The sequence below is a fragment of the Antechinus flavipes genome, chromosome 6 (genome assembly GCF_016432865.1).
Source record: "Antechinus flavipes isolate AdamAnt ecotype Samford, QLD, Australia chromosome 6, AdamAnt_v2, whole genome shotgun sequence".
Classification (NCBI taxonomy): Eukaryota; Metazoa; Chordata; class Mammalia; order Dasyuromorphia; family Dasyuridae; genus Antechinus; species Antechinus flavipes.
In genome coordinates, this window is record NC_067403.1 from 210,431,989 (window position 1) to 210,455,852 (window position 23,864).

Sequence of the window (23,864 nt, forward strand, 5' to 3'; positions counted from 1 at the left end):
GATAACGTACACATTTGCAAGATTATGGAGGGTTAGGTCTGGCTAATGCAGTCAGAGAATTCAATGATGAATGCAGCAAAGCGAGCATGCTTTCTAGATGGTGTTACTTTACAAGGAAAGCCATCTTCTGCTGGGCTGATTCAAACAGGTGATTCTGCCAAGTAGACCAACTTTTCAAGTCACGTGCGCCTGTGTCTAATACATCAGGGTTACCTTTACATGAACCCTATCGAGTTTCATCACATGATAACTGAAATAGAATATGAACGTAAGTCTCAGTGGCTTCATCCAGATCGAGCTGAAACAGACTGAACTGCAAAGCTTCGTCTAAAACAGGCAGTAAGAGAGTGCGGTAACTCAGGAGAGGTGAAACTACATATAGGAAAAAGTGGACACGCATTCCCCTCTAATTTCTGTAGCGTCAGCCACGATTTGAGATCTGGAATCACTTTATAAAATTTCAGTTGAGAAAGATTCTTACTTGAAACAAAACGAACCTTGTCCCACTTTCCTGCTCTTTCCCTCCTTATTCCAATTTTTAAAATTACGATTACATCTGGTCCCTCCCGACCAGAACAGAGAGCAAACCTCATTTCTAAGCGGACTCCCAGGGCCACCTTGTTGAGAGGAGCAGCACAAATCACTAGGAAAACTAACAGGCAAGTGATTCAGCATCCTGCGTGCTCCTTCTTCAGGCAGAGCCGGTTCTAGGAGATCTTACCTGGGGACAGCGCTAGTGCGGGCCGGACAGTTAAGGTGTTACTGCCGCTGAGCTTCTGGTGAACCGAGATCGCGTTCAGCAAGGCCTGCAGATACTTCTCCTGTTCGATACTACTAGAAGTTTCCAGAGAGGAGGTGGGAGCTACAGAGAGGGGGGAGGGAATAAAAGGTCAAAGGGGAGAACAGCACAAAGTATCTTTGGCTGCTTATTCACACTCGTGTCAAACTCAACTTCATGCCACAGATTAAACAGGCTGAACCTCACACTACTTGAAATAGCCCCATTTCAAACAGAACACAATCTAACCGCAATGAGAGCCCCCCTCCGTTTTGTCATCCCTCATAAACTCAGCAGGGCGAGGGCAGCTGCCCAGCAGGGCTGGTCACGCTGTCCCACGCAGGCTCTCGGCTCTGAAGCAACTTGGCCCCCTGAGCCCGTGAGGCGACGGCACAACCGGCCCCTTCCTGGGCGTGCAGCCGCTCTCCCCCAACCAAACGGAAAGCAGGGCGGCCGCAGTGGGCTCCGACTGAGTCTTGCCGGGGCGGGAAGGAGCCTGGAGGAGGAGCTACAGGCCCAAGGTGTGCGCCCGGGCTGCCGGGGGACTTCTCCAGGCCTCGCCGCAGTTTCCCCGTTTGCTACAGAAGATGGCTGAGACTCCCAGTTTCCAATACCCAATCTCTTTTCCAGCTGAGAAGAGAAGATGCTCATTGAAGATTCCTAACCCTCCCCAGGCTCTGTGGATAAGGAGGCACTGCTGCCCTCAGCAAATATTAGCAAGGGCAGAGGGGAAAGCAGAGCTCACCCACAGGGAAGTGCTTTGTTTTATCTGATCTGAAGTGTTGGGGCTTTTCTTTTATCTACTGACCACAAATTAGCCTCTGTCTACAATTTTCACCTGCCTTTTAAAAAACTCAGAAACAAACCAAAAAAAGGTTTTTTCCATTTAAAAGTGAAAAGTATTTAGATGAAAGAGGCACTACTTCATTTAAAAGCTTATGCAATATATGCTACCATCATAAGCTTAAGGAAAGTATCTCCAGGAGTTCTGGAATGACTCAGGGCTGTTATGTAACGGACATACTTATTTGCTGTTATAACTACAATGCAGCTTGGGAGAATTCCACAGGGGCAGCAATTCAGAGAAGTGAATTACCTAAAATTACAAAAATGTTCAGACTTCAATACGCATCGTCTTAAAATATTCTATACTAGGAACAGAGGAGGTCTTAGCTTTCACAGAGCTAAACTGGACCCAAGGAAGCAGCTGACCTTAGAAAGAATACAAAAGGACACTAGAAGAACTAAAAGTAGTTTAGTTAGCAAGGAGATGGCTGTAGAGAGAATTGGTGCCCATAAATTGCTTCATTCTTTCTTTGGGGTAAAAATGTTGGAATAGAGCTGCTCAGCCTTGCTTGTCGTGGACCACTTTGGTAAAGTCTGTGAATTGATTCCCTCCTCAAAGTAAAATTTTAAAATGCACAAACAAGGATAGATAGGACTACAAGGAAAGTACAAGAAAAAAAAGGAAAAAAATTAGTAAAATATTTTAAAAAACAAATTCATGAATGCCAGATTAAGAAATCCTGATTTAGAGAAAGGATCTCATCCTTCATTTTTTCATCTGGATGGAAACTGGTGATGGATACTCACATTATTTTTTAAAACTTAAAATTATTATTATTTTTTGAAAACAGAGATCTGCCTTCTCTTCCTCCTAATGCCTACCATCACTAAGAAATCAAGAAAAGCAAAGCTCCTGATGCAAACATGTATAGTTAAACAAAACAAGTTCTTGCACTGGCCATGTTTTAAAAAAATAAGTCTCAATCTATACTTGACTAGGAGACGAGCTTCATCATGAATCCACTGTAATTGTGGTTAGGCATTTTCTGATCAGAGTTCCCAAGTCTTTCAAAGTTGTTTGTTTTTACAACTCTGCTGCTATTGTTTAACTCTTCTCCTAATTCTGCTCACTTCTTTCTCCATCAGTTCAAATAAGTCTACACTTGTTTCTCCATCACCATTCCTTCTAGCACAAGAGTATTCTATTACATTTATGTACCATATGTTCTTTAGCTATTCAACATTTGATGGGACCTTCTTTAGCGTCCTTTTTTTTTTTTGCCAGTAAAAAAAAGTTGCTATAAATATTTTTGTACATAAGTCCTTTTCCAATTTCTTTGGGACCACAAAAACATGATAGTATTATTTTTGGGTCAAAAGGCATCATTGCAAATTGCTTTCCAGAATGGTTGGAATAATTAATAGTTCTCTAAGATTGAGTACTTATGTAGCTATTTCCCCACAGCTTTTCTAGCATCTGTCATTTCTTTTTTCATTGTTGTTCTGCTTTGCCAATCTGATGGGTATAAAATAGAACCCCAATAGTGTTTTAATTTGCATTTATCTATTAGTGATTTAAATAACTTTCACGTAACTATTAAAAACTTGAATTTCTTGCTTTGAAACCTACTCATTTATATTTTTTGACTACTTGTCAATTGGAGGATAGCTTTTATTCTTATAATTTTAAGCCAGTTCCATATATATATTAGAAATGAGACTTGGGGCAGCTAGTTAGTACAATAGATAGATCACTAGCCTTGGAATCAGGAGGACCTGAGTTCAAATATAGCCTCAGAAACACACAGATGTGCGACCCTTGGCTAGTCATTTAATCCCAATTATCTCTTCCTTGCCCCTAAAATAAAGAAATGAGAAACTGATTAGAGAAATTTGCTGTAAGGTTTTTCTCCCACTTTCTTATTTCTCCCCTAATTTTAGCTGACTTGATTGTAAAAACATTTCTTAATTTTATGTAATTAAAATTGTTCATTTTCCTTCCTGTGAACCTCTCTCCTTTGATTATAAACTTCTCCCCCACCCACATATAAGATATTGGTCATATATTTTCTTGCTCTTCTAATTTATCATGTCAGGCTTTATGTCTAAGGCACTTACTCATTTGAAACTTATCTTGGTTTATAACGTGAGATGTCTGTTTTTCCCTAATTCCTGCCAGTTCCTGTTTTCCAGTTTTCTCAAGTTTTTGTTAAATAATGAATTTTTGTCAAAATAGCGATTTTTCAGTTCATCAAATCCCATGCTACCGTGCCTGTATTTGTTTCTGTTAACTATACTTCTGTACACTAACCTATCCTAATGATCAGCCTATTTCTTAAGCAGTATCAAGTTGTTCTGATAGTACTTTACAGTATAGTTTGAGATCTGATACTGCTAGACCCACTAACTTCCCACTTTTATCCACAAATGTCCTTTCGTTCTTCCAGATCAATTTTGTCCTTAATTTTCAAACTCTACATAAAATAATCCTTTGGCAGTTTGATTGTTAGGGTTCTGAATACATTAATTTAGGACATATTGTCATTTTTGTTATATTGGCTTGGCTTACCCAAAAGCAATCTATCTTCCCCTAATTATTTATTTTTTCTAACTCGGATAATTTTTTTATTGATTTAATTGGGATGACATTAGTTAGGTAAACCTGGCATTTTAAAAATTGTATTGGCTTTCCTAACCGTGAACAATAAATTTTATTTCAGTTATTTTAGATAAGTTTATTTGTATAAAAAGTGTTTTATGTTTATGTTCATATCCTTTCTGTGTCTGTTTTAGCAGGTATACACTCAAGTATATATGCCGTCTTAGGTATTTTAAAAGGCCTTGGTTGCCATCCTTCATTCTTGAAAAGGACCAAAATAATATCAGTATGTTAGTGTCAAATTACAGTGTGTCTGACTGTAGTTGATTAGACAAATATGAGTTCAGTTCCTATGAATGGGGTTTCATGTTTCTTTTAAATGGTCTAAAACAATATTGAATAATAGTGCTGACACACAGTGCAGTTTCTCTCTTTTTACTTTTGATTGAATATTTTAATTTTAACTTTGTCTGAGATCATGATTACATCTTTGCTTTTTTATATAATACATTCTATTCTAGTCCTTTATTTTTGTGTGTATTTCGTTTTTATAATGTTTTTTAAAAGCAACATATTTTTAAATTCAAATTTTTAATCTGCTATCCATTTCCATTTTATGGGTAAATTTGTCCCATTAATATTCTAAGCTATAATTACTTATGTATTTTCCTGTTTCCTATTTTTCCTCACTTCTGTCCTTCTTATCCTACTTAGCCTATTCTTCCTCACTCTCTGCTTTACTTCTATTACTATCTTTCCCTCCTATTCCTTAACGTATCTAAAAAGTCCCTCCTTTATCCTCTCACCCCACCCTATCCTCTTGCCCTCTTATTTTTTTTTTAATTTAGAAGACTTCTCTATGTATGTCTCAATCCCTTCTTCAAACCATTTCCAATGAGAGTAAGATTTCAGCACTACCCAAACCCCCCCTACTAGTTGCTTCTTTATAAATTTTTTCCTTTTATGCCTCATTTGTATGAATTACTTTTTGTTTTAATCTCTGCTTAGTTTGTTTTTTTAGAATCACCTCTTCATACTCAGTTCAGCCCAAGTCTTTCTTTTAAATTACCCAAATATAAATGACAGTTATAAAAGAACTTATATTTTAAAATTTACAAGAAATAAACAATTTGATCTTATTGAGTCTCTAGCATTTGTTCTTTCATGTTTATCTTATAGTTCTTCTGGATGTTATATGTTAAACTTTCCTATAAGTTCTGAGGGTTTTATCACAAAAACCTCAAGTCTTTTAGTTTATTAAATGTCCACTTTTTATCCCCCATTCGGGATTATATTTAATGTTGATCCCAGCTCTTTTGAACTATGGAATATAGTATTCCAAGAATTATCCTCCTTCAACAGAGTAGCTGCTAGGTGTGACATAATCCTTTATTTTAACTACATGAGATTTAATTTTTTTTTTGGTTGTTGTTGCTTTCAATGTTTTCTTCTTAACCTTGAAGTTTTGAACTTCAAGGCTATGATATTTCTTTAAGTTTTCCTCCTGGGATCTCTTTCAGATAGTGATCAGTGAATTTTTTTCTATTTCTATTTTGCCTTCTTGTTCTGGAACCTCAGGGCAATTTTCCTCAATCAAGCTTCTGTTTTTTTATTGTATTTCTCAGGTAGTCTGACTATTCTTAAATTATTTCTTCTCAAACTGTTTGGCATATTAGTTGTTTCTTTGATAAGATGTTTCACTTTCTCTTCTATTTTTTCATTCTTTTGGTTTTATTTTGATTTCTTGGTATCTTAGAACATCATTAACTTCCTTTTGCCCAGTTCTAGTTTTTCAGGAATTATTTTCTTAAGTTTTTAATTCTCTATCTCAATTTGGTTGACTTTTTGCATATTTTTCTTGGATTGCACTTATTCTCCCCCTGATTTCCCCCCATTTTTGATTTTAAAGTCTTTTTTTCTTGCAAGAACTCTATGTTGGGAGCTATTTGATGCTTTTTATTGAAAAAGGAGTGGCTTTTTTTTTTTTAAGCTTTTTATCATCCTCTGGATATGAACAGGTCTTCTTGATCCCTATATAGTTACCATCAATGGTTGGGTTCTTCCTCTCTGCTTACTCCTTTTTATTTACTTATTTTTAAGTAGCTATGAAGAGATATGAGGATAATCAAGTTGTAGTCCCAATGTATGGGGAATGAACTTAAGTTTTAGGACCTTCTTACTATTATTTTCTGAGGACTGTCTTAGGGCCTAACCTTGGGCTCTCCTTTTCACTCCTAAGCTATGGTTAGGACCCCCAACCAATGATCTCACTCCCTTTGCATTCCCTCTGATGGCTGCAAGTTACAGCTATCATCTCTACCCAGAAACTGGAAGCAAGGACTCTGCTCTCCTGTCAGTACTTCCTGTACTAACAGATTCCCTGCCCCTTGCCCTTGGCTAGTGTAGAGCAGGTCCTGGGGTCCTGCAATCTTCTTCTGCCCAATGGGCAGATACCACATTGTTGGCAAAATGGCCCCAGGGCTGCTTGTTTGATGATTTTGCAGAATAGGTCCCGGGAGGATTTGCTTCATTCAAGCCAAGCCTCTGCCCCAAGAGGTTGGGTCTTCTCAAATGGTTTTAGGAGGACCACTGCTTTTTAGCCTGTGTTTATTTCTGTTGTTCTGAGGTGATGTTCTGTCTTTTTTTGTAGAGGAATTTCGGTTATCTTCCTAGAATCCTCTGCAAGAGTACACATGTATTTTTGCATGTGTCTTGGCAGAAAAGTGCCAAGTATTTTATACTATTTGTAATTTCTTTAAATGGAATTTCTATTTTTTTTTCTGCTGGATTTTGATGGTAACATGAAATGCTAATAATTTATGGGGGTTTATTTTATGTCTTGCACCTTTGATAAAACATTTAACTGTTTTGACTGATTAGCTTTTTAAATAGTCTCTTTAGGGTTCTCCAAGTAAGCCACTGAATCTTCTGCAAATATTTTCTTTTTTTCCTTGTCTATGCTTATTCTTGAACTTTTTTTCTTTCTGGTCTTACAGCTAGCCTTTCTAGCACTATTCTAAAGACCAATAATGATCACAGACATCCTTATTTTACCACTGAGCTGATGGAAAAGGATTCTATTTTATCCTCATTACAGATAATGCTGCCTTGATCTTTTTGATACTTATCACATTAATGAAATTTCTATTTATTCCTATATCTCCTAGTGTTTTTTTAAAAACAGGAATAAGTATTGTATTTTGTAAAAATCTTTTCCTGTATCTATTGATATGACATTTATCATTTTTGTTATTAATATGACAATTATGTTTATAGTTTTTCTTATAGTAATCCATTTCCTTATTCCTGCTATAATCTGATTGCATTACAGTATATAAACTGTATGATATGTGACTATAGTTTCCTTTTTAATAATTTAAAATTTTGTGATGAATATTTACTAGGAATATCTTTATGTTTGTTTTCTCTTTTTCAACTCTTCCCTCATTTAGATACAAAGATCACATTTTTGTCACAGAAGGAATTTGGTAAGGCCTCTTTCCTAGTTATTTGAAGTTTGTGAAATATTGTATTTAATTCTTAAAATATCTGATAAAATTTACTTGTAAATCCATTTGGTCCTGGGATATTTTTCCTTAGAATTTCATTTATACTTTGCTTAATTTCTTTCTCTAGTATTGGATTAAGTCCTTTATTTTTTAAACCTGTTAATCTGGGCAATTCATATTTTTTATAAATATTCATTCATTTAATTTAGATTGCTTTTATTATTGGCAAATAACTAGGTGAAATAGTTTCTGATATTTTATTTCTTCATTGGTTGTGAATTAATCTTTTCACTTTTTGACATGTAATTTGATCATCACTGTCTTTTTCCTCTTCCCCTTCCTAATAAATTAACTATTGGTTCATGTACTTTAACTTTTTTTTTTTTTAAAAGCACCTGGACTTATTTCTTAATTGAATAGGCTTTTGCTTTCAATTTTAATTTCTTCCTTGATTTTCAAAGATTCTATTCTAGTTTAGTAATTCAATGGTTTTTTGTTTTGTTTTGTTTTTGCTTTCAAATTTAATCTTTTCTGATTTTCAGGACTTCTATTTTTGATGTTTGGGGTTTTTAATTTGCTGATTTTCTAGTTTTTTTCTCTTTAGCTGCATGATTAATATCTGCTATTTTTTTTTTTTTAATGATGAAAGTGTTTAGAGAGATAAATCTTCCCCAAGGTCTGCTTTGGCTGAATCCCCAAAATTTTGTCATATTGTCACATTGTTATCCTTATCTTTAATAAAATTATTAATTTTTCTATGATTTGCTTTTTGGCCAACCCATTCTTCATAATTGGTCTTCAATTAATTTTTAACAATGACTTTCTTGTGGTATTTTATTGAGTAGAATTTTTTTTATTGCAATGTTGTCCATAAAAGATGCTTGCTATTTTTACTTTTCTACATTTGTTTGTGAGGTTTTTAATACAAATTTTTAAAGTCAATTTTTGTGAAGATACTATGCACAATAATACATACACACACACACTCCTTTTATTTCCTTTCTATTCCTATTCCATAGTCTCCAGATTATTATATCTTAATTTTCTAATATTTTACTTAGTTTTTTTTTCTTTTTAGATTTATCTAGGTCAGAGGAGTAAATTAAGATACCCCACTATAACAGTTTTACTATTTACTTCTATAACTCATTTAATTTTTCCTTCAATTTCTTCCTTTCCATGCTATTTGGAACATATTTGTTTAGGATTGAGAATGTCTTTATTTATGATTCCTTTCTGCTAAATTAAGTTTCCCTATTTCTCTTATTAAATCTGTTTTTGCTGTCTAAAATCATGATTGCTTTGTTGTTTTTAATCAGCTTCATTTGTGTTCAACTCTTTGTGATGTCTTCTTAGGTTTTCTTGGCAAAGATACTGGAGTGATTTGCCATTTCCTTTTTTAGCTCATTTAACACATGAAGAAACTAGGCAAACAGGATTAAGTAACTTGCCCAGGATCATACAGCTAGAATGAATCAAGGGCCAGATTTGGACTCATCTTCCTGATTCTAGGCTTGGCACTCTAATCACTATAACAATCAACTGCCTAATCTATTGCTGTCTTTTTAATTTTTAGGTGAAGTATATTTGATTTTGAGATTCTCATTTGAGAATTTACTAGTAAATCCATTTGGTCCTGGGATATTTTTCCTTAGAATTTCATTTATACTTTAATTTTTTTTCTCTGGTATTGGATTAAGTCCTTTGTTTTTTAAAGCTGTTAATCTGGGCAATTCATATTTTTATAAATATTCATTCATTTAATTTAGATTGCTAATAGATGTTTCTTTTTCAATTTTTTCTTTTTGGAGACAACATATTGTTGGATTTTTTTTTTTTTTTTGCTGTCCTCCATTTTATAGATGAGGTCATACTATTTACAGTCATACTTATTGTGTTATTAATGTTAACTGTGAATATCCTTACATTCTATTCTTTTATATTTCCCCTTCTCTTCTTTTAAAAAGATGAGTGTGGTGAGAGAGTATGAATGAATTCAGCATAAGGTTTGGGATAATCTGGTCACTTATGCCTTTTTTCTTTCTCTTGCCCAGATTCCCCAAAAGATTCTTATTCTTTTTTTAAAGTCCCTCCTTGAAATCAACCCTTCTTAATTAAAACTTATTTTAAGAGTAATCAATCCCCTAATCTAATGCAAATAATTTATCCTTATTCAGCCTTTTATGACTTTTCTCTCACAATTACCTCTCTTGATTCTCAGGTTTTATTTCAAAGTTTCTAAACAACTCTGGTCTTTTCATTAAGAATATTTAAAAGTTCTCTATTTCATTAAAGATCCATTTTACTCCTGTAGAATTATACTCATTTCTTCTGGGCAAATTATTCTTGGTTTAAGCCTATATCTTTTGCCTTCTGGAATACCATATTCCAAGTTCTCTGTCTCTTTATGTGATGGCTGCTAAATCTTGTGTGATCCTATGGCTCCCTGGTACTTGAATTTTTTCTTTCTGGCTCCTCATAATTTTCTTTGGCTTGGAAACTCTGTATTTGGCAACGATATTCCTGAGAGTTTTCTTTTCATAGTTTCTTTCTGAAGGTTATTGATAGTGATCCAAAATAATCTGTTTTTTCTCTATTTACTCTCTGGTTTAAAGAGAATTAGGGAGTTTTCTTATGATTTTTGAAATTTGATGTCTAAGATCGTTTTTTGGTCATTGTTTTCAGATAGCCAACTGATTCTTAAATCTCTTCTCTCCCCCATTCATCTGTTTTATAGGCTATTTTTCCCCTTACATTTTCCCCCCTACACTTTTCAATCTTTTGACTTTGAATATTTCTTATTGTCTCAAAGTCAGTTTTTATTTGGTCCATTTTTAACTTCTGGGAGTTTGTTTCTTGGGTAAGATTTTGTACTTCTTGTTCCAAGCTATTACTTCCTTTCCCAAATCTTTCTCTCCCCTCACTCAGTTTTCTGATATTAAAATGAGGATTGTAGTAATTAAATTACTTGCTTAAGATAACTTGTTTTCCAATTTTTTTCTCTAGTGTTCATATTTGATTTTAAAAATCAATTAGTAATTAATGGTTCTTTTTTGGGCTTTCATTTTGTTTTAAGCTGTTTCATTTTTTTCTATGAATTCTATTGAAACTTGTGTCCAAGTTGAATTTTTCTTTGAAACTGCTTGCAGACCTTTTGGAATCATTTTCTTCTTCTAACTTTATGTTAAAATTTTGTTCTTTGCACTTGTGAAGGGAACATCTGGGCTGAGTTTATCTTCCCCGTTCACTTTTTGCTGCTTTCTTGGGGTATTTAATGTGTTATTTCAGTCTCAACAGGTCAGGCTTTGGATCACTAAGCTTTTAATGTTCCCAAATTCTTGTGATTATTAAAAGTGGATTTTTAATAGCTAAGTGTGGTCTTTTAAGAGCTGACATAACTAACTTCATTTTTCGATATTCATCATCTTGAAGGATTGTATCACGGGAGCAGCTTGCAATATGTTGATTTTCTTTAATATCTCCTTTAAAGCTCTAATTGCTACAAAAGAGGCTTTCTCATTGAATAAGATTTTCATAAGTCTGTTCCTTTTCTTTACCTTGTCTCACAAGGGATGTGATTCTATTTGATCTAGTGTATAATAAGGATATACGTCTTTTGTTACTAGTGATAAGCATCTTTTCTTTTAACAAGTACATCTTTCCTTTCTAAGTGACCAACCTGCTTTGTAAGAAGCATGTCTCTTTTTTGCCTTGGTTAAAGAATGATTACATGAATTATCAGAATCTCATACGTCTATCAACTGCTGGTAAAATGTATTTCATTTTGAATGAATAAACTGAAAATTTTCACATCTGTATTATGTTGGATTGCTGGTACCAGTTGGCCAATGAATCTAAAGAAAACTCAAGTACATAATTTAGGAAAAAATCTGATCACTGCCTTCCTAGTTTGAGATCTACAAATTCCTGACCTGAGTTTGGGAATGTACCACACTTCTATGGGCTGCCCCAGGTTGGAAGTTCCAGTCAGATTGCTATTAGACTAAGCCACTTTCGCACACTTGGAAAGCTCTGAGGGTTCAGAGATATAGAGATATAGGCTCTCTTTTGCTCTAGTACTCTTACTCTCTATTCCCTTGAAGGCTTCAGATTGGGCTGGGGGTTGGAAATGAGACTGCTATACTTCTGGGTCTGAGCCACCCAGACACTATTTGCTTCTGAATTCTTTCTTCACTCAGCATACAGACTTGGGCCCATTCCTGTTCTTCACCTAGGCCATTAAGGTTAGATGCAGATCCCCCACTTCAGTCTGTTCTAGATCTGTGACCTGAAATTGGGTAGGAAATGACCGAACTTCCAGCAGGTACCTGTTCCTGCATCCTAAAGAAAGACAGAATCCTCCTAAAGGAACCTGGGACCTGACTGTCCTGGTGCATGGTCTCAGCTTTCTGAAATTCTCCACATAGCATGCCTTTGTCAGATTTCCCTTCCCAGGGCCCACAGATCTATCTGCTCAAACTAGAAATCTCACATACTGCTATTTTTCCTTGTGTTCCCAATCACAAGTTGATATGTATATTTTCTAGGTTTTTGAAGTAGCTATTTGGAGGAGTTCAGTAGTTTTTCCTGCTACTCTATCAGGTATTTAAAAAAAAATTTTTTTTAAATAGCTTTTTATTTACAAATTATATGCATGGGTAATTTTATTTCCCCCCCCCCCACCCCTTCCCCTAGATGGCAGGATGACCAGTAGATGTTAAATATATTAAAGTATAAATTAAATATAAAATAAGTATACATGACCAAACCGTTATTTTGCTATATAAAAAGAATCGGACTCTGTCAGGTATTTTTTAAAGACAATTTTGTGAGAAATTCTTTTATTAAGATTCAAGTACTGACTAGAATTTTTAAAAACTGGATCAAAATAAAAATGAATTACCAACAGTCAAGGTTAGCACAGTTTGGGCTTATATGATGGTTAACCAGTAAAGTTGGAAAGGGTTTTCATCAATTAAATGAGAGTATGACATAGAAGTGAAAGAAGTAAATGGTGTTTATACTTGAGAACATGAGAGAAAATAAGAAAAACTTAGACATAGGTTAGGATTATATTTGGAGACATAAGGACCCTTATGGATACAGATACAAAGAGGGAAAATGATTAGGTCATGCTAGCAGAAAATTAATGGAAGAGCTGAGACTATAATAGTGGTATACTAATCATGACTTTTCCTGGTAAGGAAAATGAACACATTCACCCTGTATGGGCTATACTGAGTACTCACCTGTAGAATGAGGATTTGGGGTTTTGAAAAGCCCAACAACTCCTTTTCCATGGAATCCACCAGCTCGAAGTAGCAGGGTACTGGTTTTGGTGTTCTTCCAGCAGACAACAGGCAGGCGGTTTTGTCGATAGCAGCGAGCCACTCTTGGTAAGCTACTGTCCTGGACAGCTTGAGGTACCACTAAAAGCCCTGGGTAACTTTAGTTCCATAGTTAAAGAGAAAAGGAAAGAGAAAGAGAAATGGAGAAGGAATGAGAGCAAGAGAAAAGAGGGAAGGAAAAAGGAGGAGGGAAAAGGAGGAAAAGTAGAGGGAGGGATGAAGGAATGTGTGAGAGAGACACAGAGAGAGAGAGAGAGAAAGAGAGAAAGAATATCAAAATGCTTGTTCAAAGCTCCAGAAAATCTTATTTTAAGAGAGGACCACAATTTAAATGCAACATGTGCAATCCCTTGGTGGAGTAGACTGACTTATATCAACAATTTGTTTGTTCTCTTCATTTATTTCTATAATAAATTTTGAAATGGGAAACACCCCCCCCCCCTTTTTTTTTAACAGAACACTTTCAATGACAATCACACAAGTTCTTAGTGGCACAAGTCTTGTTTTTGGAGGACTCTGAAAGCAAAGGTGGCGAGTGAAAAGTCTGTAGTTTGAACCTGTTTTTTCCCCTTGTACCGTGTTCTTAATTTAGCTCTGCTTTTCCTCAACTTGAAATAAAGATTGTAAAGATTAATGATTTGGCGTCCGGTTTATGAGAATGACATGTCACAGTGCCAACAGCTCACTGGATCACTGAAAACAAAACAAAGACTTTAGCACCAGAATATATGATTGCCTGAGATGGCTAAAGGATTAAAAACGAAAAACAAATCATTCCTGGTACTAGGACAATATGTTCAAATGTCAAAGTGTGTTTAAATATTTTATTAACACTATATACTGATATTTATTTTAAAAACAAATTAGCTGAAAATTTCAGGATACGTTGCAAGAGAAGGAGAAAAACAGATGAGCATCTTATTTTGCAGTTCAGTGAATGTAAAAAGATGGGCAAGTTTCAAGGGATTTGATATACTTCCTTCTACAAGTCCATTTAGAAACTCAATCCTGAGGAGACTGCCCACTCACCATTGCCCTCCTTACTCCAGTCACTGGGAAGCTCAGCTCTAAAGCTGATTAGGAAGGCTCCTAAATGGATATGCTGGTTACCTCTTTCAATAAAGGAAGAGACAAAAACTATTTTCCAAGCTTCAAGAGTTCATGTTCCTAAAGTACTTTGAAGGTTTGGTATCATAGGTAGCCTTATTCTGGATTTCTAATATGTAGTAAAATCTCACTTATTCAGATTAACTATGGGAGAATCCAATTCCAAATTGTTTAAAAAAAAAAAATAAAGTAATCCTATATTACATATAAACCAAAGGATCATGGACTTAAGAGCTAGAAGGGTTACCTATAATCATGCTAGCTCCCTCATTTTATAGGTAGGAAAGTGAGTATTACAGAGGATGAAGGACTTGCTCTGGGTCACATAAGTAGATGGTGACAGCCAGGATTTGAATCTAGGTCCTCTGACTGCATATCTGGGACTCTTCATGATTCTACCATATTAACATCCTATTCTTTATCATCTCCTTCATGAGGGAGGGTCTGCCCTACTTTCCTTCCCAGAAGGGAATGGTTTTCCTCTCCACTGGATTTTTGTCCTATTTTCATAGTTATCATTATCTATTTTATATCACAGTCATTTGCATTCATGCCTTCTTCGCTAACTATACTTTCCATGAGGGTTAAACTTTTTATCTTATTTATTTTTGTGTCTACAGGCTGTGACTATGGTCAGGTCACTCAGGGTCCTAGGCAATCATTTAAGACTGTAAAAAAGAACTCCCAAAATACATGGAAAGAAGAAGTTTCCCTTCTTGAAGCTCCCTAGAAAACTAAATTACAGATGTGAATAACAAAAACAACAAAATTTAACACAGTCATTCCTTAAGTAGAATGGAAGAAGATGAAGAAAGGAGCTTCAAACACCGGCTAGGAAACATGGTTAAGTTGAGATTTTGGAAGCTGTGGGGACAATAATACAGTCAATTTTGTTCCCTTTGTTCCATTAAGAAATTTCAACTCATCTTGCTTCCATCTTGCTCTATGTCCTCTGTGAAACTTCTCATTGACTCTATTTTAGCAGACCATCCTGTCTTCTCTCCTTCCTTATCAAACAGTGAAATATTTCTTTTTTTTCCCTTTTAAACATTTTTATTTCTTTCTAATTCCATTCCTCCCCTCTTGTTTTCTATTTTCCTTCAAATATTGGCCACATTGGTTTTGTTTGTGCAAAACTTTTACAATTTAATGCGATCGAAATAATCTATTTTACATATTTTAATGTTCTTTGTCTCTTGTTTAGTAATAAGTTCTTCCCTTATCCATGGATCTAACATTTAAATTATTACATATAACTGAGCAAAATATTTCCTAATAATTTCCTCTTCATTGGTGGTGAATTCACCCTTTTCATTTTTGATACTGGTAACTTAGGTTTGTTCTTTTTAAAAATAAAATTAACCAATGATTTATGTATTTTATTGTCTCTTCCACCCCTAATAGAATCAGTTGTAACTTTATTATTTCAATGGTTTTCTTTCAATTTTATTAATTTCTTTTTTTATTTTCAAGATTTCCAACTGGGTGTTTACTTAGGGATTTTAAGCTTGTCCTTTTTCTAGTTTTTTTTTTTTTTTAATCTGCCTACCCAATTCATTGATCCCCTCTTTCTCAATTTTAATGATGTAAACATTTAAGAGACATAAATTTCCCTCTTAAGTCCTGCTTTAGCTGCATCCTGTGAATTTTGGTATTTTATCTCATTGTCACTCTCCTCAGTGAAATTATTTATTATTTCTATAATTTGTTCTTTCTTTATTTTGGGGGATTAGATTTAGTTTTCAATTAATTTTTAATCTGTCTTTCCATGGCCCTTCACTGAACATAATTTTTACTGTATTATGATCTGAAAATGATGTATTTGATATTTCTACTTTTCTTCATTTGTTGTGAAGTTTTTATGGCCTAAAATTTCTGTATTGGTGCCAAGTATCACTGAGAAAAAGGAATATTCTTTTCTATTTCCATTCAGGTTTCTCCAGAGGGCTATCATATCTGACTTTAAAAAAATTTTATTCATCTCCTTAACTTATTTCTTGTTTACTTTGTGGTTAGATTTATCTAGTTCTGAGAAGAGGAAGTTGAGATCTCTATTAGTATAATTTTACTGTTTATTTCCTCTTATAACTCACTTAACTTTTCCTTTAAAAATTTAGATTATACTACTTAGTGAAAAAAAAATTCACACACACATATGCATATATTAAGTATTGATATCACTTCACTGTTCATGGTACCTTTTAGCACGATGCAGTTTTTCTGCTTAACTCTTTTAATTAGAACTATTTTTGCTTTTGCTTTGTCTGGGATCATAATTGGTACTCCTGCTTTTTTAACTTCAGCTGAAGCATAATAGATTTTTCTCTAGGCCCTTACTTTTAAACGTGTGTGTGTGTGTGTGTGTGTGTGTGTGTGTGTGTGTGTGTGTGTGTCTGCTTCAAGTATGTTTCCTGTAAACAACATATTGTTGGATTCTGGTTTTTAATCCACTCTAAGCTGTAAAATCTTTCTCCCTAATTCACTACCCCTATTGAAGGCAATATTTCATCTGTTACCTTTCCTCTAACACAATGTTGGGGGAAGAGTCTTTCTGATAAAGTAGAAAGATGCTAGAGAGAGAATTCTGAGAAGATGGTCAGAAAATTCCAAGTGCTCCAGATTTCCTCCACCAAAAAAAACCAAACAAAAAAACCCAAACTAAATTAAAACAACAACTACAACAACCTTCCCCCCTAAAAAAAAAACCAAAACTGCACCTCTAGGTGAATGTAGAACACTTCACAGTGTTTACTGGGAGAAAAAGAAAGGGGAAAAAAGAATAAAGAAAAAAATGCTCAGCATATTAGAAGCCATAGAAAATCTACAAGAAAGCAAAGAGGGAAAATTTTAAATATGATGTGTTCTATTATTACATATGCTTTCTTGAAATGGAAATTTATTGTTACATGTTTTGAATCCTCTCATGTCATGTCATTGTGCACATGACAATTTTTTTCTATTTTAAATTTAAGTAATACATTTTTAAAAAATTTTAAAAAGATTAAAAATTCTCTAGGTTAGATAATCTTTCAGATTCCTTCCAACTGAGTCTATCACCTAAGCTATTATGATAACCAATTTACTTTCTAAGTACTTGTGTTATTTTCTTTTTTTAATCTTTAATTAAATATTTTCCCCAGTTACATTTAAAACATTTTTGCAACATTTAAGATTTTTGAGTTCTAGATTCTATCCCTTATTCTCACCCCAAATTAAGAAACCACATGTGAAGTTATGCAAAACATTTCCATAAAAGTCAAATTGTGAAAGAAAAAAGAGATCTACCCTAAAATAAAAACTCTCAAGAAACATCAAGTTAAAAATAAAGAGAGATAGCAAGAGAAATAGAGAATGTTTCAATCTATATTCAGATTTGACCAATTCTTCTTCTGTGTATGGATAGGATTTTTCATCATAAGCTCTTCAGAGTAGTTGTGGATCAGTGTACTGCTGAGAATAGTTAAGTCATTCACAGCTACTCATCTCAGAATACTGCTATTTCTTTGCTTACAGTACATTTCACTTTGCTTGAACTCATAGAGGACTTTCCAGGTGCTTATTTTTCTTTTTGAGAGCATCCTACTCGTCATTTCCCAAAGAACAATAATATTCCATCAGAGAAAGTTGCTTCAAAAATTTTTTTACAATTGCTATTGCCAACTGTATTTCCTATCATTTGTTCTCTCTCTCCTGTCATCCTGTCCCTCCTCAAAAGTGTTTTGCTACTGACCACTCCCTCCCCCATATGCTCTCTCCTTATCACCCCCCATCCAATCCAGCTCCTCTCCTGCATGGTAAGGTAGATTGCTATATCCCCTTTGAACATGTATGTTATTTCCTTTGTGAGCTAATTGTGATGGGAGAACACTCCCTCCCCTTTCTCCCCTCCACTTGTATTACTTTCACATCACAAATCTGACCTCTGTTCTTCCTCCAACACTGCCTTGTGTGCCCAAACGAGCCCTTAGTTCTGTGCTCCCCTTCCTCTCCGTCTGCTGCTGGAGGCCACACCTGGGGACTCAGCAGTGGGCAGACCCACTTAAGCATCTCCAATAATCCTACAATGCAGCTTTGTTCGGCAATGGCTCTGCAGGTCCATTATTTTCTATAACAGATCCCCTATACCTTTGTCTTTACTTGGTGTAAAATTTATCCAGACAGCCCCAAAAGAGACAAGAGAAGGGAAGGAGTGGTGTCTTATGGAGACTTCACACGTCAGGTGCTGTGACACTGAAGGCTCCCCGTCTGGAGGACACGCGGCTGCCATGGGTTTCACAGCATGGGACCAGGGGCTGCCAGAGCCTGGCTACTCTGACGAGGCTGGCACAGGCACCATTACTTGTGCCACAGTACAAGAGAGGAGGCTGGCTACAATCCTGGACACATAGAACCAGTGACACCCGACTTTTATCTCCAGCAGAAAACACACCCCGAATCCCTAAGCCTGGCCTAACCATTTACCACATTCAAGTCTAAGAGACACAGTATTAGAAATGATTGCAACAGAAATAAGATTTAAAAAAAGAAATTGAGGGAATAACTATATTAAAAAAGAAGCAAAATTGTCATTTTGGGCATGTGATGTGATGATGCACTTAAAGAGCTCTTAAGAGTCAACTAAAATGAACTGATACAATTAATATATTTAGTAAACTTACAGGATATAAAATAAATCCATGAATTATAAGCATTTCTTTGTAATGTCAATTAAATGCAGTAAGAAAAAGAGAAATTCCTTTAAAATAACTACAGAACATATAAAATAATATCTGAGTCTACCTTCCAAGACAAACGATAGAACTATGTAAATACAACTATAAACAACTGCTTACAGAAATACAGGTGTACATAATGGGAAAAATACTAACTGTTCATGAGTAGGATAAAAATACTGCCTAAATTAATTTATTTATTCAATATCATACTAATCAATCAAATTGCCAAATGATTACTTTATAGAACTAGAAAAAAAATAATAAAATTTACATGAAAGAAAAAAGGTTGATAATCTCAAAATAAATAACTTAATATAACAAATGATTACAGTAATTACTGAAACAATTTGGTACTGATTAAAAAACACTGTTGCTAAGATGTGGTGCCCTGAATAAACTGAAGACAACAGTATCATCTGACCGGAGCAGAGTACAGTGAGACAGGCTTGTAGTCCAGGCCTGAGCACCTATCAGACTGAATCCATTCTCATGCTCTCTCATTCACTCTCTGTCTTCCCCCTCCCTCTCTTTTTGTCTCTCTCTTTCTGTTACCTTCCCTCTAATTTCCTTTTTGTCACACCCAGTTGCTTCTCAAACTCCCAAATTTCACTATCTTTTTTTTTTATTGAGCTTGCAATTTACTAAAATTTAATATTTGTTTCTGTTATTGCTAACTATGCCTTACTCATTTCTAAATTTGATTTTTTGGATCAAAATGTAAAATTTATCTCTAGCAAATTTCATATTATTAGATCAAGTCCACATTACAGCCTATTGAGAGATTTCACAATCTAGACTATTATCCGGAATATTGTTAGCTATCCCAACCAGATTAATATTATCCAAACATTTGAGAAGCATGCCATTGATACTTATATCGAAGTATACAAAAGTATACAAAGTATACAAAAAAGTAACAAAAAGGCAATTATAAAAACGTCAAATCACATTAGGCCAAGGCCAGCTGCTGGGGACACTATCACAAAACTGTCTCCACTTTGACATGAAGCCATTGAAGACTACTCTTTCAGTCTGGGCATTAAGTCAAATGCTTCTGAACCCACCTACACGTTCTACTATCTTGCCTCTATTCCTTCATTTTGTCTATAAGAATAGCATGACAATTTTGTCACATGTTTTGTTGAAATCAAGACAGACTGTGTCTACCAGTCTAATATCAAAATTAAAGTACGTAAATAAAATAATGTCCCTAGTCATCACATAAAGAAGAGATGACAGCGGGCTGTAGGGGTGAAAAGAAAAGGTAATAATGTTATTAAATTCAGCAATAAAATGAAGCCATAGATCTCTACAAAAATGCTGTATATTTTACATAGTCCAAATTAGGTCTAATATAGGCATTTGCTTTTGTATCAAGACCTCAAAGAACACTAAATATGTTTTCAAGTTTCAAGATAATTTTTGTGAAATTTAACTATACTATGAAAAGGAAATACATGTATAGAAAAAAGGAATAAAAATTAATTTAGGAATATGAATTCATGAAGAACAAAGAAAGCCATCTGTGGTGATAAAGTTTGTGGAAAATTGATCGGTATATATGTGTCCCTATATATACACATTTAATTTCAACAGAATTTATCTTTCACAAATGGTTTAAAAGTTCTAAAATCTAGGCAGAAATTAAATTACATATAATATGTAATATTACAATAAGAAAAAAAGTCTAGGTTGTATGATACACAGAAAAGGTGCACATTATCACACTTACCTTTGCTCTTTTCCTCATCTAGTTAAGTGCTACCACTTTTTCAGGCTTAAATCAGTTCCAAACTTGTAAAGTTTGCCCTATAACCTTTAGTTAGACTTTTTTCCCTCACTCTCCCCCCCCCCCCAAAAAAAAAAAATTCTGGAAAGAACCACATTGTAAAACAGATTGATAGCCAAAACAATATAATGAAGAAAAAAAACCAAATTAAGGAGAAACAAGACCCTTTGCCTTGACATGAAATTTACGCAGCAAAAACTTTCCTCATGGTGGAGAAACTTTTCTTTGGTCTGAGTGAATATCTTCCTGTGTGTATGAGAACATAATGAGAAGGTTAAGGCAAGGGGGAACAAAAAGGCACAATTGCACTCACCTGCGACAGAGAGAATACATCCGGTTTGAAGCAGTAACCCTAAAATATTCAGTTTTGGAGCGGGAAGAATGGCCACTTATGGTCCCCAGACCTAAACGCTGATAGTCTCTGAAACAGGCTCGTTCCACTAATTGTTCCATTGTTGATTTTTCAGAAGCCTTCAGGGTTGCACTTGTGGGTAGTTCATTGTCATCTGAAACTTTAATAATAAAAACATTTTAAAGAAAGAAGAAAGTTTTTTAAAAATAGCTCCTAAAAACTTCTGGGAAACATTTTCATTTATTATAAAGGGGTTTAATTCAAAGGAGAATGAATGTTAAAGATGGTCAAAACACCACACATAATTGTTCAGGTAGCATTTTTTGGTTGATGTAGCTTTTTTTTTTTTAGGTTAAATGTGAAATTCTTCTAACAATATTTCTAACCATAATCACCTTTATCATGCTATATAAGAAAAATCAGACCAAAAGGAAAAAAAAATGAGAAAGGAAAAAAACAAGCAAACAACAAAAAGGGTAAAAATATTATGTTGTAATCCACTTTCAGTCCCCAAAGTCTTTCTCTGGGTGTAGATGGCTATCTCCATTACAAGTCTATTGGAACTGACTTTAATCATCCCATTGTTGAAAAGAACCAAGTCCAAGACAGTTGATCTTAATGTAACTCTTTATAGAAAACCATCATCTTTAGACTCAATTACAAGAAGTATTTTCTTTCAGGAATGATGGGGATGTTTAGGAAAATTAATGCCAAAAACTAATTTTATTACCATTTCACCCATTTAAACAAATTCTTACTGTAGTTTCAATTTGGCTTGCTATCTGAGCACTCCTATTTTAATTATGTTTATTTATGAAGGCCAGGCAGGCCTTTTCTACAGATTGTAATGGGATGTGAGGCTGAAGTTACGAAGCAAAAAACAAAATAACATATCAGAGTTTCACACTACTGACCTTCAACTCCAGCAAAATTGCTATATAAACTCAGACTTGACATACTTTGATTTCACTACTCAAGTTAACTATTCGAGGATGTGACCTTCGGTCCTTTGATTACAAACCCAGTGTTCATAAACCAATTTCTAATGTTTCTAAGGGAAACTTTAAACCAAAGAAATTCATCATATGTGAGAAGTGCCCAAGAGTGAACCTGGTTCATATAAATCTGGAGCTGAAGTTCTGGGCCAGGAGTTACAAATTCAAATTATTATTATTGCTGTTTTACTATTTTGTTATTTTTTAAAAAAATCTTCCCAGGAAGAACTTAACAGAATATTTATAATGGAAGTGAAGACTACCTTTCATTTGGGAGCACTGAACATTCTATGCCTGTATGCTTTCTCTGGAAAGATTTTTTTTTTTTCGAATGTTGTCAAGGATGATATTCCTTGAAATCAATTAGCTACTGAACTAGATGATTTAAAGAGAGGTTATAGCAAAGTACAGAATCAGACTATCAAACCTGGAAGGGCCCTTAAAATCCATTTTATCCCTCATCTGAAAGATGATAAAATGGAGGCTCAAGTAGAGGAATGTACTTACTCAGGGTCCCACAGCAAGTTAGCTTAAGTTAAGTCTGGAAGCCTGATTTTCTGATGCTCATAGTTCTAATATGTCTTAAATTATGATAAGATTCTAAATAATTCTATTCATTTCCCCCAATATATAAAAAAGCAAATTTTAAAATAAAAAAGACTAGGTGTAATAACTTGTTTACATACATCTGCTACCACCTCAGGCCACAGACTTTAAGAATTTTTCCCCCAAGTTTTTTTTTTTTTTTGAATTAATGAAACTTACGAATCTTAGTTTTCTCATCTGTAAAATAAAGTATCTAAAGATGGTTTGTATCTGGCCTACCTTTCCATCTCAGTCTATTTCCAATAGCTGATGCTCTTCAGTGCCTATCTGGAAGAATTCCCTCCAGAAGTAGATTTCAGAGGCCTATTTCTGTGATTTCACTGATTTTGGAGGCAGGAGTAGGGGGAAATTTTCAGTTGGTCTTATAGCTTCTTAACTGTTTCCCTAGGCTACTGTTCCCAGATAGACTTTGTTTAAAATTTGTCACTGCTTTCTATTCTGCTCTTCTAAAATTTCTCACATCAGATATATCTTTGTGTGCGGGTGAAAAGGTCATCTGTTCTGCTAACAGTAATACTTCAAGGATCCATTATTTTCTGGTAAGTGCATCAGGGATGCTCATTAGGATGCCAATAAAAGACTGGTCTCTTAGTGAGCAAACTTCTAATGATGAGGCTTCTACACTTGCCTCATCCGGTCTTTGGTCAACAGGCAAACAATTCAATATTAGGTCAATACTCTGGCTATGTCAGAACTTAAAGGCACTAGATCAGCAAGCATTAATCAAGTGCCTCCTACGTGTCTTTGCTTTGCTAGGCACTGGGGATTCAAAGAAAAGCAAAAACAATCCTTGCCATCAAGAAGCTTCCATTCTAATGGGGGGAAAACTTCCAAACAACTCCACACCAATAAGATACCCAACGTGACAGAATGCAAGTCATCTCGGAGAGAAGGTGCTGGCGTTAAGAAGCACCAGCCAGGACTCCTTGCCAAAGGGAGAATTTTAGCTGAGACCTGAAGCCAGGAAACAGATACAAGGAGGGAGGAGACAAGAAGGTGCATGGAACAGCAAGGAGCCGGTGCCACCGGATCTCAGCATCCAGAAGTGAGAGCTGTAGGGGTCGGGAGGACTTTAGAACTGATCCTTGACACAGTGGGGAGCCACGGGGACACTGACTAAGGGGCTAACACTGTCAGCCCCGTCCTTTGGTGGCTGAGTGGAGAACAGATGGGGAGAAACTTTGAGTGAGGAGTCTGACCAGCCGTGGCTTGTGCTGGCAGCACCTACAAGAACTCAAGATACCCGGGCCTGTCCAGCATGTAATGGAGCCTCTGTCAGA

At 35.1% G+C, this 23,864-nt stretch overlaps 1 protein-coding gene across 4 annotated transcripts in view; it reads right to left on the reverse strand.

Annotated features, from left to right (window-relative positions):
- Nucleotides 1-23,864, reverse strand: part of SBF2 (SET binding factor 2) — a 464,636-nt gene that overhangs the window by 57,785 nt on the left and 382,987 nt on the right. For all 4 annotated transcript variants that reach the window (XM_051964776.1, XM_051964778.1, XM_051964777.1 and 1 more), the window contains 3 exons: nt 20,945-21,143; nt 12,922-13,118; nt 722-862 (listed from right to left, as the gene is read on the reverse strand). In XM_051964776.1, coding sequence (XP_051820736.1) covers nt 722-862; nt 12,922-13,118; nt 20,945-21,143 — 537 coding nt within the window. The remainder of the gene's footprint in view (nt 1-721; nt 863-12,921; nt 13,119-20,944; nt 21,144-23,864) is intronic.